Source organism: Vombatus ursinus, unplaced genomic scaffold (genome assembly GCF_900497805.2).
Source record: "Vombatus ursinus unplaced genomic scaffold, bare-nosed wombat genome assembly UNPS02014841.1, whole genome shotgun sequence".
Lineage (NCBI taxonomy): Eukaryota > Metazoa > Chordata > Mammalia > Diprotodontia > Vombatidae > Vombatus > Vombatus ursinus.
Window position 1 is genome coordinate 39516197 of NW_020954619.1, and position 12464 is coordinate 39528660.

At 37.1% G+C, this 12464-nt stretch overlaps 1 protein-coding gene across 1 annotated transcript in view; it reads left to right on the top strand.

The window, feature by feature from the left end:
- Positions 1–12464, top strand: part of DCDC2C (doublecortin domain containing 2C) — a 147506-nt gene that overhangs the window by 91402 nt on the left and 43640 nt on the right. Inside the window, exons 7-8 of the mRNA XM_027840359.1 lie at positions 3897–4023; positions 10123–10223. Of these exons, the coding sequence (XP_027696160.1) occupies positions 3897–4023; positions 10123–10223 (228 nt within the window). The remainder of the gene's footprint in view (positions 1–3896; positions 4024–10122; positions 10224–12464) is intronic.

The following is a 12464-nucleotide window of genomic DNA, read 5'->3' on the forward strand; positions in this document are numbered from 1 at the left end:
ATAGAATTTTGTGTTTTTATGACTGTGCTCCATGATATTTGAATTGTTTCTTTCTGGTTGCTTGCAATATTTTTTCCTTGACCTGGGAGTTCTGGAATTTGGCTATAATATTCCTGGGAGTTCTCATTTTGATATCTCTTATAGGAGTTAATCAGTGGATTCTTTCAATTTCTATTTTACCCTCTGGATCTAAAATGCCAGGACAGTTTTTCTTGACAATTTCTTGAAAGATATTATCTAGGCTCTTTTTTTGATCATGGCTTTTAGGTAGTCCAAAAATTCTTAAATTATCTCTCCTCAATCTATTTTCCAGGTCAGTTGTTTTTCAGATGAGATATTTCACATTTTCTATTTTTTTCATTTTTGATTTTGTTTTATTGTTTCTTGATGCCATTAGCTTCCACTTGCCCAATTCTAATTTTTAAAAAATTATTTTTTTCAGTGAGCTTTTATGCCTCTTTTTCCATTTGGTCAATTTTATTTTTTAGGGAGTTCTTTTCTTCAGTGAATTTTTGTACCTCTTTCTCCACTTAGCCAATTCTGCTTTCTTAAGGAGTTCTCTCTCTTTTTTTTAGGCAATTGGGGTTAAGTGACTTGCCCAGGGTCACACAGCTAGTAAGTGTCATGTGTTTTGGTCTGAGGCCAGATTTGAACTCAGGTCCTCCTGACTTCAGGGCCAGTGCTCTATCCACTGTACCACCTAGCTGCCCTGAGGAGTTCTCTTCAGTGGATTTTTGTCTCTTTTACCATTCTGTTTTTTAAGGCATTATTTTCTTCTTTGTGCCTCTTTTACCAAGCTGTTGACTCTCTTTTCATAATTTTCTTCTATCACTCTCATTTATTTTCCCAATTTCCCCTCTACCCCTCTTATTTGATTTTGAAAATCCTTTTCAAGCTCTTCTAGGAATTCTTTTTGGGCTTGTGTCAAATTCACATTTTTCTTTGAGGCTTTACATTTAGCTGTTTTGACTTCATTGTCTTCTGAATTTGTGTCTTGAGCTTCCCTGTCACCATAATAACTTTCTATGGTCAAGTTCTTTTTTTTTTCTCATTTTCCCAGCCTATTTCTTCACTTTTAACTTTATGTTAAAGCTGTGCTTTGCTTCCAGGATAGGCGAGGCACTGTCCCATTTCAGGTTTTTCATGCTAGTGTTTTCAGAGCTAGGTCTGAGAGTCTGTAAGTTTTTGGTTCTTCCAAGGTAGTATGATCTAAGGAGAGGTGTGGTCATTGATGTCTTGGCCTGTGCTCTGGTCTGTGAGTGACCACAAGCACTCTTCTACTCCCTGGAACTGTGACCAGGGCTGTTCACCTGTGGTTGCAAGCTCTAGTGATCCTCTTTGCCCTGGGACTTTGACTTGGAATGGTGTATGGGAAAAGATTGCTTTAAAAAAACCCAGACCTATAAGATTAAAAATAACTGCCTTTTTAATTAAGAAAAGAAAATATAATAACTGACATTTTTCAGTGAGGTGTCATCATCATGGCTATTTTTATCCTCTTTTTACAATGAAAAGAATGAATTTCAGAGAGGGTAAGGGCCTTGCTCATAGTCTCATAGCAAGGAAACACCAGAGGCAGGATTTTAACTCAGGTCGTTATGACTTCAAGTATAATACTCTATCCTTTATGCCAGAGGTATCAAACATGCAAAAATGAAAATAGTCTCCCATAGGGTTTTGCACCCATTGCCAGTAATCTCCTTCTGACCAAATGTCCAACCTCTTACCCCTCTCCTCCTTCTGGGTTCTAAGAGCTCCTGAGGTTGCTGCTGTTGCTGGTGCAGCTACCCCTAGATGCTACTGGCTTGCTGGGGGCCTGTACTGTGTTGTACTCCAGGTCTGACCATCACCCTGGTGAGACATCTTTCCTGCTGACCTCCTAAGTTGTCTTGGGGTGGAAAATCATTTCACTTTAACCTTTTGTTGGTTCTGCCACTTCAGAACTTGATTTGAGGCATTACTTTAAAGTTGATTGGAGGGAAATTTGGGAGAATTCAGATGAATTCCTGACTTTACACTTCATCTTGACTCTACCTCCTCCAAATCTCAGGTCAAATGCTTCTTTGTATGTAGGGACTCCCCTGATGGCTTCAGTCACTAACAGTGCCTCCCCCAATTAGCTGAAATTCATTATATCTATTTTATATATTATTATATTTATACATATTGATACATATATATCTGTGCAATGTGCATATTAGAGACATACATTTTATGTCCATTGAATGTAAGCTATTTGAGGACAAGATCTAGTTTATGTTTTTCTATCCCTAGCAACTGCCACAATATGTGGCACAGAGGAAGTATATAATAAATACTTGTTGATATAAATATATAATCCATCATATATATACACATATATGTGTATATATTTGTAATATATAAATATGTATTATGTATAGTTGTGCATATATGCATATGTATATATCTATATGTATGTATATTTGTGTGTCTTTCTGTCTGTCTATCCATCTATCTATTGTGCAGTGGATAGAGTGTTAGGCTTGAAGTTAGGTAGATCTGAATTTGAGCCCTGCTTTAGACACTTACAAATTGTGACCCGGACCCAGGTAAGTCTCTTGTCTTAGCCTCAGTTTCTTCATTTGTAAAATGGAGAATAATAGACCTCACAGGGTTGTTGTGAGGATCAAATGAGATAATATATGTAAAGAGCTTTGCAAACCTTAAAGTATCATATACATTCTAGGTATCATCATCATCATCATCATCTATGTGTACATATTCATGAGGTAGTATATCACAGCAGACAGAGGGCCAAGTCTGGAGTTAGGAAGACCTGAGTTCAGGTCCTCCCTCTAAATTACTCAATCTTTCTGAGCCAGACAACTCTTTTAAGAATGCAAAATGTGGAGCAGTTACTGATTGGTATTGGCAGAGGGCATTTCTTTACTGGAGTTTTCTGGTTTGATTACAGGTCCAATCTAAGAAACAAATGCTCACCTTATATTTAGTTACACACACACACATATCATGTCACATGCCTAAATGTGTTAGTAGAGACCACAATAAAAGCAATCAACCAACAAATATTTGCTAAGTACCTAGTATGTACCAAGCTTTGAGCTAATGCTGAGAATACAAAGATAGATATAGAATAGTCTTTGCCCTCAAAAAGCTTAAATTCAACAGAGCAGTTTTAGACATCCTTTTAGAACAGAATTTGGTAAAATATTATATTAGCTCAATTAATATATTATCTGATTAATATATTTTATTATGTACTATACATTAATATATTGAGCAAAGTTATATTTTTCTAGAAATATCTAGAAGAATATTAATATCTATTCTATTAATATATAATATCTATTAATATATTTTTAAAACCACTTTAATTCTTCTTCAATATACCTCCTAATGTACATGCCACATATTTTATTTCTGTACCAAAGACACTTGTTGTACTCAGATGCTTAGACAGAAGTTACTTGTTTAGTCTTTTCTAAACAGCCTTGTTACTTTGATGTGAAGAGAGGCTCAGAAAAATGAAAGAAGTGTCTCACTTAACTTGTTTGTTCTCATAAAAATGTACTCTTGTCCAAGCTAGATATTAGATGCTAGAGACACTCACGATCAGACTAGCAGTAGATTGCCTTCTAGTAATTAGCTAATCCTTGGATTAGCTCTGGGAAGGAAGGGATGACAGAATTATTATTGTCATTTTACAGGTGGAAAATATAAGGCCCTTTGGAATCAAGCCAGTGGAGGAGGTGAGGTTTCCTCAGAGGTGATTGACAACCCTCCCCCCCCTCAATTTCTACTGCTTACTCTCATGAATCTTGTATCTCAAACTAGAGCAGTGAGAATGACTTTAGACTTACTGGACCATGAAGTTTACTTAATGCCATTTTGTTTACAATGTATGCTTTAACCAGGAATTAAAAGAAGAAATAGATCATCACACATATGAAGAAATACTACATCAGAGGGAGAACTCAGTATATTATGCAAAAATAGACCAGAAGCCAAGTTATACAGAGCCTTTAACTCTACGTAGTGCAGGTAAGGGGAAATACTATATTTGATTTAGATGGCCAAACATGCTAGTATTTTTTTTTTTGGTATTTTCTATCAGATACATTTAAAAATGTTGACAAGACTTCTAATAGAGTATGTATAGTATTATTTGGGGAAAGTTCCAATACCCAGAGTTAGACCATCATGGGTAACAGAAGGCCTCAATATGAATACTGAAAAATGTGGGCACTCCTAAATAAGAGACTAAAAGGAGTGATGAGGTCTTCAATAGCCTGAAGGAGAAAATAAAAATATATAAGCATAAAATACCATATAAAACTTATAATATTTCTACATCAGCATTTGACTTTCTACTATTGGCCATTAATGATGAGCAAAAAGAGGTGTTTGGGGGGCAGCTGTGTGGCGCAGTGGATAGAGTACTGGCCCTGAAGTCAGGAGGACCTGAATTCAAATATGGTCTCAGATCAAATGCTTGACACTTATTAGCTGTGTGACCCAGGGCAAGTCACTTAACCCCAATTGCCTCGCCAAAAAAAAAAAAAAAATTAAAGAGGTGTCTGTTGGAGTTTTATGTTCCTGAAATTGAAATCAATATTTTCATGATAATTTAGGTTTATATCATATTATATATAATTATTATATATGGCAACAGCTAGGATTTATACAACTTTTTTAAAGTTTGCAAAGCACTTAACATATTATCTCAGTTAATCCACATGACAACTCTGAGAGAAAGGAGCTGTTATTATCTTAATTTTGCAGATAAGGAAACTGAGGCTGAGAACAGGATAAATGACTTGCCTAAAATCATCTGGTTGGTAAATGCCTAAGGCAGGATTCCGACTCTGGTCTTCCTGACTTAAAGTCCAACACTCTCTTTATTCAGCAAACAAAAAATATAAAAATGGGTTTACATGAGTATATGTTTATACTGATGTGTGTACATATACATATGAATATACATGTGCAGGGTGCTAGGTCTTTCAAGCTTTAAAGTTGTAAATACCCTGTGTGTTCCTGTGCATGCACACCACCCCCCGTCCCCCCCACACCCACTGGTCTACAGGAAAAATCAGTTGAAGAGAACAAATTTCATTCAATTAGCTTAGATTGTTTTTTTTTTAAAGAGATCTGTAAGATTAAACTATCTGCCTTTTTAATTAAGAATATAAAATATAAGTGACATTTTTGATGAGGTGTTATCATTATGGTTACTTTTATCCTTTTTTCACAGTGAAAGAAACTGAATTTCAGAAAGGTTAAGGACCTTGCTCAGTCTCATAGCTAGGACACACCAGGGGCAGAATTTGAACTCAGGTCTTTATCCTACTCTATCCTCTGCCAGAGGTATCAAACATGCAGACTATAACACTCCCCAATGTGGTCTGAACCAGATGAAAATATAATTGGGAAAAATTTAATTAAGTAAATAAAAATATAATAGAATATAAATAATGATAATATATAATTTTCTTAGTCAAAATGCACTTGCAGGGTCCTTATTTAGGGCTTAGTGGTCCCTGCTTCTGTTTGAATTTGATACCACTGTCTCATTGGAAACAATTCATTAAATACAAAGAATATTGCTGACATACTTTGATTCCACATTATGGCCGGTTAAGAGAGAAGCAGTATGATGGACAAGAAAAGTCTAAGGGACTGCCTCTGGTTTCAGAGCATCTGGGTTTGGATCCTTGCTCTGCTGCTCACTAGCCATGTACATTTTGGCCCTCTTTGGTCCTGTTTTTTTTTTAACTATTTGACCTTGTTGTTGTTCAGTTGTGTCACACTCTTCATGACCCCATTTGGGGTTTTCATGGCAGTGATACTGGAGTGGTTTGCCATTTCCTTCTCCAGCTCATTTTACAGAAGAAGAAACAGAAGCAAACAGCATTAAGTGATTTACTTAGGGTCACATAGCTAGTAAGCCTCTGAGGCCGCATTCGAACTCAGGGAGATGAGTCTTCCTGACTCCAGGCCCAGCACTCTATCCACTGTGTCACTGGCTGCCATTCTTTACCTATAACAAGAGGTTATTGGACTAGCTGATCTCAAAGATTTCTTTCATCACTAAATCCTATGGCTTATTATCTATAAGTGGCAACTGAGAATTGGAAAAGCAACAAGAAAAACGATTCATTAAGCACTGGCTGTGTGTATACCATAGGAGATAGCTGGGTGATGCCATACATAGAACTCTGATTCTGAAGTCAGGAAGATCTGAGTTCAAATTCTGCTTTAGATCCTTAGTGGCTGTGTGACCTTGGGCAAGTCACTTATCTTCTCTCAACCTTAGTTTTCTTATCTTTAAAATGGCAATAATCATACCACTTACTTCTCAGGGTTGTTGTGAGGATAAAATGAGATAATTGTAAAGCCCTTTGCAAACCTTAAAGTGCTATAGAGATGCTAACTATTATTATTATACCAGACACTATACTAGGTGCTAGAGATGGAAAGACAAAAAGAAATCTATTGCTATCCTGAAGAAACTTACATTCTACTGGGAAGAAACAACACATATGCAGACAAGTAAATCAAAATACATTAAAATAAGAAAATTTCTTTGAGGGGATGTTACAATTGGGGGAAACATGAAAGGCCTTTTATAGAAGGTGGCCTTTCATCTGAGTCTTGAAGGGGAATTAAGAGGAGTCCAAGAAAGTGGAAGTAAAGAGGGAAAATATCTCAAGCAGTGGGAATAGTCTGTTCAAAGGCAAAAGGATGGGAAATGGAATGTTATGCATAGAGGAGAGAAAATATGCCAATTTGACTGGAATGTAGAGTTTTTGAGGAGGAGTCATGGGAAATCAGAATGACAAGAAAGCTTGGAACCAGAAAGGTAGGGCTCCAAATACCAAAAAAAGAAATTTGTTGTTTCTCCTAGAGGTAATATGGTGCTGCTGAAGCTTCTTGGATAAGTGTTGACTTGGTCTAGATCTGTACTTAAGGATTATTAGTTTTGCAGGTACATGGAAGAGAGACTTGAGAGGGAAGAGAACTGAGGCAGGGAGGCCAAGCAGGAGGCTGTAGCAATAATACAGATGAAAAGTGATGAGGGCCTGACCTACTGTGATGACCACACCATCATAGAATGAAGTACAATAGCAGTTGAAGGGTCCTCACAGGCCATCCAGTACAATTGACTCATTCTGCTGATGAAGGATTAAGGCCCAGCAAGATGAAGTTATTTGCCAGAGGTCACACAGGCTGTAAGCCAGGTTTTAGACCTACATCTTTGAACTCAAAATCCACTATGTGACTGGGTGAGTGGAGGGAAAAGGACAAAGTGGAGAGATATTGGGGAAGTAGAATCTATGAGATTCAGTGTTTCATCAGCTATGGTTGAGAGAGGAAAATGAAGAGTCAAGGATGTTGTCAGCTTTGGTGACTGCAAAGATGACAGTGCCCTCAACAAAGAGAAAGCAGTGAGGAGAGGTGGATTTAGGGAGAAAAAGAGAGAAAGGTATGAAGGGTAGTTAGAGAAAGCTATTGAGAGGAAAAAGGAAGAAAAGAGGGAGAGATGGGGAAAAAGAGAACAAAAGAAGGGATTTTGTTGTTGTGTAATTGTTTTAGTCATATGTGACTCTTTGTGACCCATTTAGGATTTTCTTGGCAAAGATACTGGAATGGTTTGCATTTTGCAATTTCCTCCTCCAGATAATTTTTCAGATGAAGAAACTGAGGCAAACAGAGTTAAGTGACTTGCCCAGGGTCACACAGCCAGTAAGTGACCGAGGCCAGATTTGAACTCATGAAGACAAGTCTTCTTGACTCCAGAAACAAAAGAACTAGTGAAGAAGAGTGGCTCAGCAGGTTCTGAAATTTTAGGAAACTATATTTTTTGCACTCAGCTATTTACTCCAGCAGTGATGCAGTTCAGAATACTGGTGTTGCCCTCAGCTATGCTAACTATCTGATTAACTACTGCTTATAATTCATCAGTTTTTTTAATCTTTTAATTTTCAGGGGCTCAGTTCTGGGTGGTGTAGCTGCAGCAGGCCATCAGTAGAGAAATGACCTTATTAATCCAACCATAGGATACCTCTGATTTTAGGCCACATCCCTCAAATGAGAACTCTCTGAAAAGAAAAATTATAGGTAGACACTGGTTGGTGGGGCATAACTTGATAACAAAGTCTTGTTTTGACTTTATCATGGGAATTTCTGAGCTTTATGGAAGCTCAGTATCCACTGAATAGAACGAGGATTAGGCAAGATGGGAAGATTCCCAGGATGCAACATGCAGCAGGAAGGAACACAGAGAGTAACTCTTCAAAATTGCTCAACATTGTATCTATTTTTGTTGTCAGAGAATACCCCTCTCTCTGGCTTGTAGGAGTTTATTTATGTTTGTTTATTTATTTGCTTGTTTATTTATTCTGAATTCAACAAACCCTAAGAAAAGGACATTTTCATATAAAAAGTAGAATAGAAAATGAGAATTATACATGAAACCATGAATCTTTGATATATAGCTTGCTTTAAAAAATATATATAATAAATTCAGCATGTTACTTTCAAAGCTGACCTGCTTGTCTGTGTTTCCCTCTTGAATTACATTCTTTTCCCTTCTGTGCATTTTAAAATTTACTTCAATGACCCATTTTTCTTTTAGTCTTTTTTTGGCAACACTATTGACAACTCCCCTTTTCCCCAAGCCTTCCTCCCCCAATAGAAAAGGGGAAAATCATTATAAGAAGTATAGTCAAGCAAAACAAATCCACACATTTGCCATGTTTGAAAATGTATGTCTCATTCTGTACCTTGGGTCCATTACCCCTCTGTCAGAAGAGTAGGAGCATGCTTCATCATTAGTCCTGTGGGGTCATGCTTGGTCACAGGGGTCTATTTTTTTTTTTTTGGCTAGGCAATAGGGCTAAATGACTTGCCCAGGGTCACACAGCTAGTAAGTGTTATGTGTCTGAGGTTGGATTTGAACTCAGGTCCTTTTGAATCCAGGGCCAGTGCTCTATCCACTGCGCCACCTAGCTGCTCCTATAGGGGCCTATTTTTAAGTAGAATTTTGTAAGATCAAAGATTTCGAGCTGGAAGGAATGTCAGAGGTCATCTAGTTTATTTCTCTCATTTGGCTGGAAATGGAAGCCCAGAGAGGTTAAGTAATTTGTCCAGTGTCACACAGGTAATAAGTGGGCAAAGCTGGGATTCAAACTTAAGCCCTCTGACCCTAAACCTGTCACTCTTTGCACTGTACCAAGTGTTTTTTTTTAAAAACAAAGTTTCAGAGAGTCATAGAGACAGGAACGTTCCAGAGCCTTACTTTTCTAACTTTTCCTGGGATGTGCAGATACCTTATACTACCTCTGCCAGTAGTAAAGACAAGGTCCCTACAGGGCAGCCCAGGACCAGGGCTTAGGTCTCAATGCTCAGCAATTACATATTATTGATAACCTATTCATTAAAGCAAGGTAACCCCTTCTTAAGTCTCTTTGAGTTCCTGTATGTACTTGGAACTAATAAAACTTCATTTCTTTTAAAATAATCTATAAATGACATTTTGACCTAGTCTGATGGACTTACCCTTCAATTATTTTGAATTAGTGAGATTATATTATAATTTATATTATCTGCTTCATAGAAAAAAGAAGGCGCATTTTGCTATTCTGTGTTATGACTAATTAGCAACAGATGTAGGACTGGAAGGGATTTTAGAGGTTATCTTGTCTAGCCCCTTCTTTTTACAGATGAAAAAACTGAGGTCTAAGGAGGATAAGTGACTTGCCTTGGGTCACACAGGTAATAATTATCAGGAGTGGGATTCAAACCTCAGAGTAAGTGCATTTTCTATTGTACTACAATTTAAAGGAGTAAGACGGTAACTTCATATATTATGAAATTTTTAAGTTGAACACAGTGCTTTCCTTACAACAGCCCTATGAAGTAGGTAGTGAAAGCACGATTTGCATTTTGCAAATGAAGAAACTTAAAATTAGAAAGATTAAATGACTTGCTCCCAGGCATTCTAACTCCAGGGCCAGCATACTTTACACTAATATAAGGCTACTTCTCTATGGCAAAAGTAAATGTAGCTCAGTGGCTTAACGCAGTTTCCTACATGTGTGTGTTTTTTTGTTTTCTGTTTTTTATTTTTTACTCCAGAAGGCGATGTGTTTCAAGCACGCACCCCCAGACAAGAAATTCAAGGAGCTCTGTATGTGAAAGATGACAACAATGTGCAAATAGACTTGCCTGTTGATCAGGTAACAAAAGTGGAAATAGGTAGGTGGGGGGGGTGGATGGGAAATGTCTTATTACATGTTTCTTTTTTTTCTTTTTCTTCGAACATTCATTTGAAAAAAAAATTTGAGATTCAAATTCTATCCCTCCAGTCTCTCCCCTAGCCATTGAGAAGGTAAGTAAAATGATATCCACTATACATGGGAAGTAGTTGTCCTCATTCAGTTGTGTCTGAATCTTTGTGACCCCATTTGGGGTTTTCTCAGCAAAGATACTGGAGTGGTTTGCCATTTCTTTCTCCAACTCATTTTATAAATGAGGAAACTGAGGCAAACAGGGTTATGTGATTTGCCCAGGGTCACCCAGCTAGTGAGTGTCTGAGGCTGGATTTAAACTCAGATCTTCTTGACTCCAGGCCTGTCACTCTATCCACTGTGCCACCTAACTCCCCAAAACATATCTCCATATTAGCCATAATGCTTAAAAAAATCCAAGAAAAATAAAGACAGTGAAAAAATATGCTTCAATTTGCACTCAGAGTCCATCAGTTCTCTCTCTGGAGGTGGATAGCATTTTTCATCATGAGTTCTTTGGATTTGTTATGGATTATTGTATTGATAAGGGTAGCTAAGTCTTTCACAGTTGATTATCATTATGATACTACTGTTACTGTGTACAATGCTCTCCTTGTTCTATTTACTTCATTTTGCACCAATCCATATAAGTCTTTCCATGTTTCTCAGAAATCATTCTCTTCATTATTTCTTACAGCACAATAGTATTTCATTACAAATCATATACCATAACTTGTTGTGAACTTGTTCAGAAACTGTACACACTGATCACTGAGAGAGACCTTCCTGGCTTTCCAGTACTGGCTGTACCTTCACTTGGCTCACTGGTTAAAGTGAGGGAGTTGGAATACTCTTTGCTCCCCATTGCTTGGGAGGTACCATGATTTTATAGTCAAGAAAATAATGATGAACAGATCAATAACTTGGAGAAATTTAAATTTTGGAAAAGTAATTATTTGAAAAGTTTTTATTTTTCAAAATACTGTCATACCTATATATGCAATGGTCAGGTGAGGCCAAAAAAAGAGACCTGCTTAGGGTCACACAGCTAGTAAGTGTCTGAGACAGGATTTGAACTCAGGTCATCATGACTCTAAGTCCAGTGCTCTTATTCATTTTGCCACCTACCAAGGGTGATATAGATACTCAAAATCTAATTAAAACAAATACCACTGTATTGAGAATTTGATTACAATGAAAATATTCCTCAGATCTAGCTTTGTGGCCAACCATATTTAAGCCATATTTCATAAACCATACAGTACCTACAAGTAATCTGTACCTTTGAAATTTATTGTAATGGGATATAACCTGTAATAGAATTCTCTCCTACTAGTGTCTCAAATAAGTGGATCCTTATTTTAACTTCTAATTAATAGAAGTATATTAGATTTTGATTGACTAATATATTGGATATTAAGATATAATTACAAATAAATGCTCTAGCTCATTGAAATTCACATAATAAGTGTTTATTGAATTGAACTGGGAGAAAGAATTGTGAGCTTCATATGTTGAATAATTGTACTTCCTCTTTGTTGCCCAATATCTTCAGCTTAATTATGAGTCATGGCATTATCTTCCTGAGGTCATGGTCCTCTTCAAGAATGAAGGACAAACCACATAAAGCCCCTCAGTACGTATCTGGTTCTAACTTATCTTTCCAGACTTACTTCACTTCACAACCCTTCATACACTCTCAGATCCAGCCAAATTAGCCTCCTTACTAATTGTCCCAAATCAGCATGCCGTCTTCTGCTGCCATGTCTTTGTACTGGCTAGGTCAGGACTGTACTTTGTCCTCATCTACACTTCTTAGAACCAAGACCCAAATCAGAAGATTTTTCTCTGTCCCCTAGCTGTTAATATTCTTTTTCTCTTAAAATTATATTGTATTTATTTGAACCATGGCCCAAGGGCTCACTTTGGACTGGCTTTGGTCTTGGGAGCCTGGCTACCAAGTAGACAGGTTATGTTTCTGGATTTTTTATTTCTCTACCACAGAAACTACATAAAATGCAGATGACTCATAGGTGTGCATGGATAAATGTAGGAAAAATGAAACACCCCAATTGCCTGTGACATTCATTATATTGCCCCAGAAGGTAAAGACTTTCTGGGACTGTTGAGCAGATATTTATCATTCTCCTCAGACTCACATTGTTCAAGCAACCCAGAGAAGTTATCATG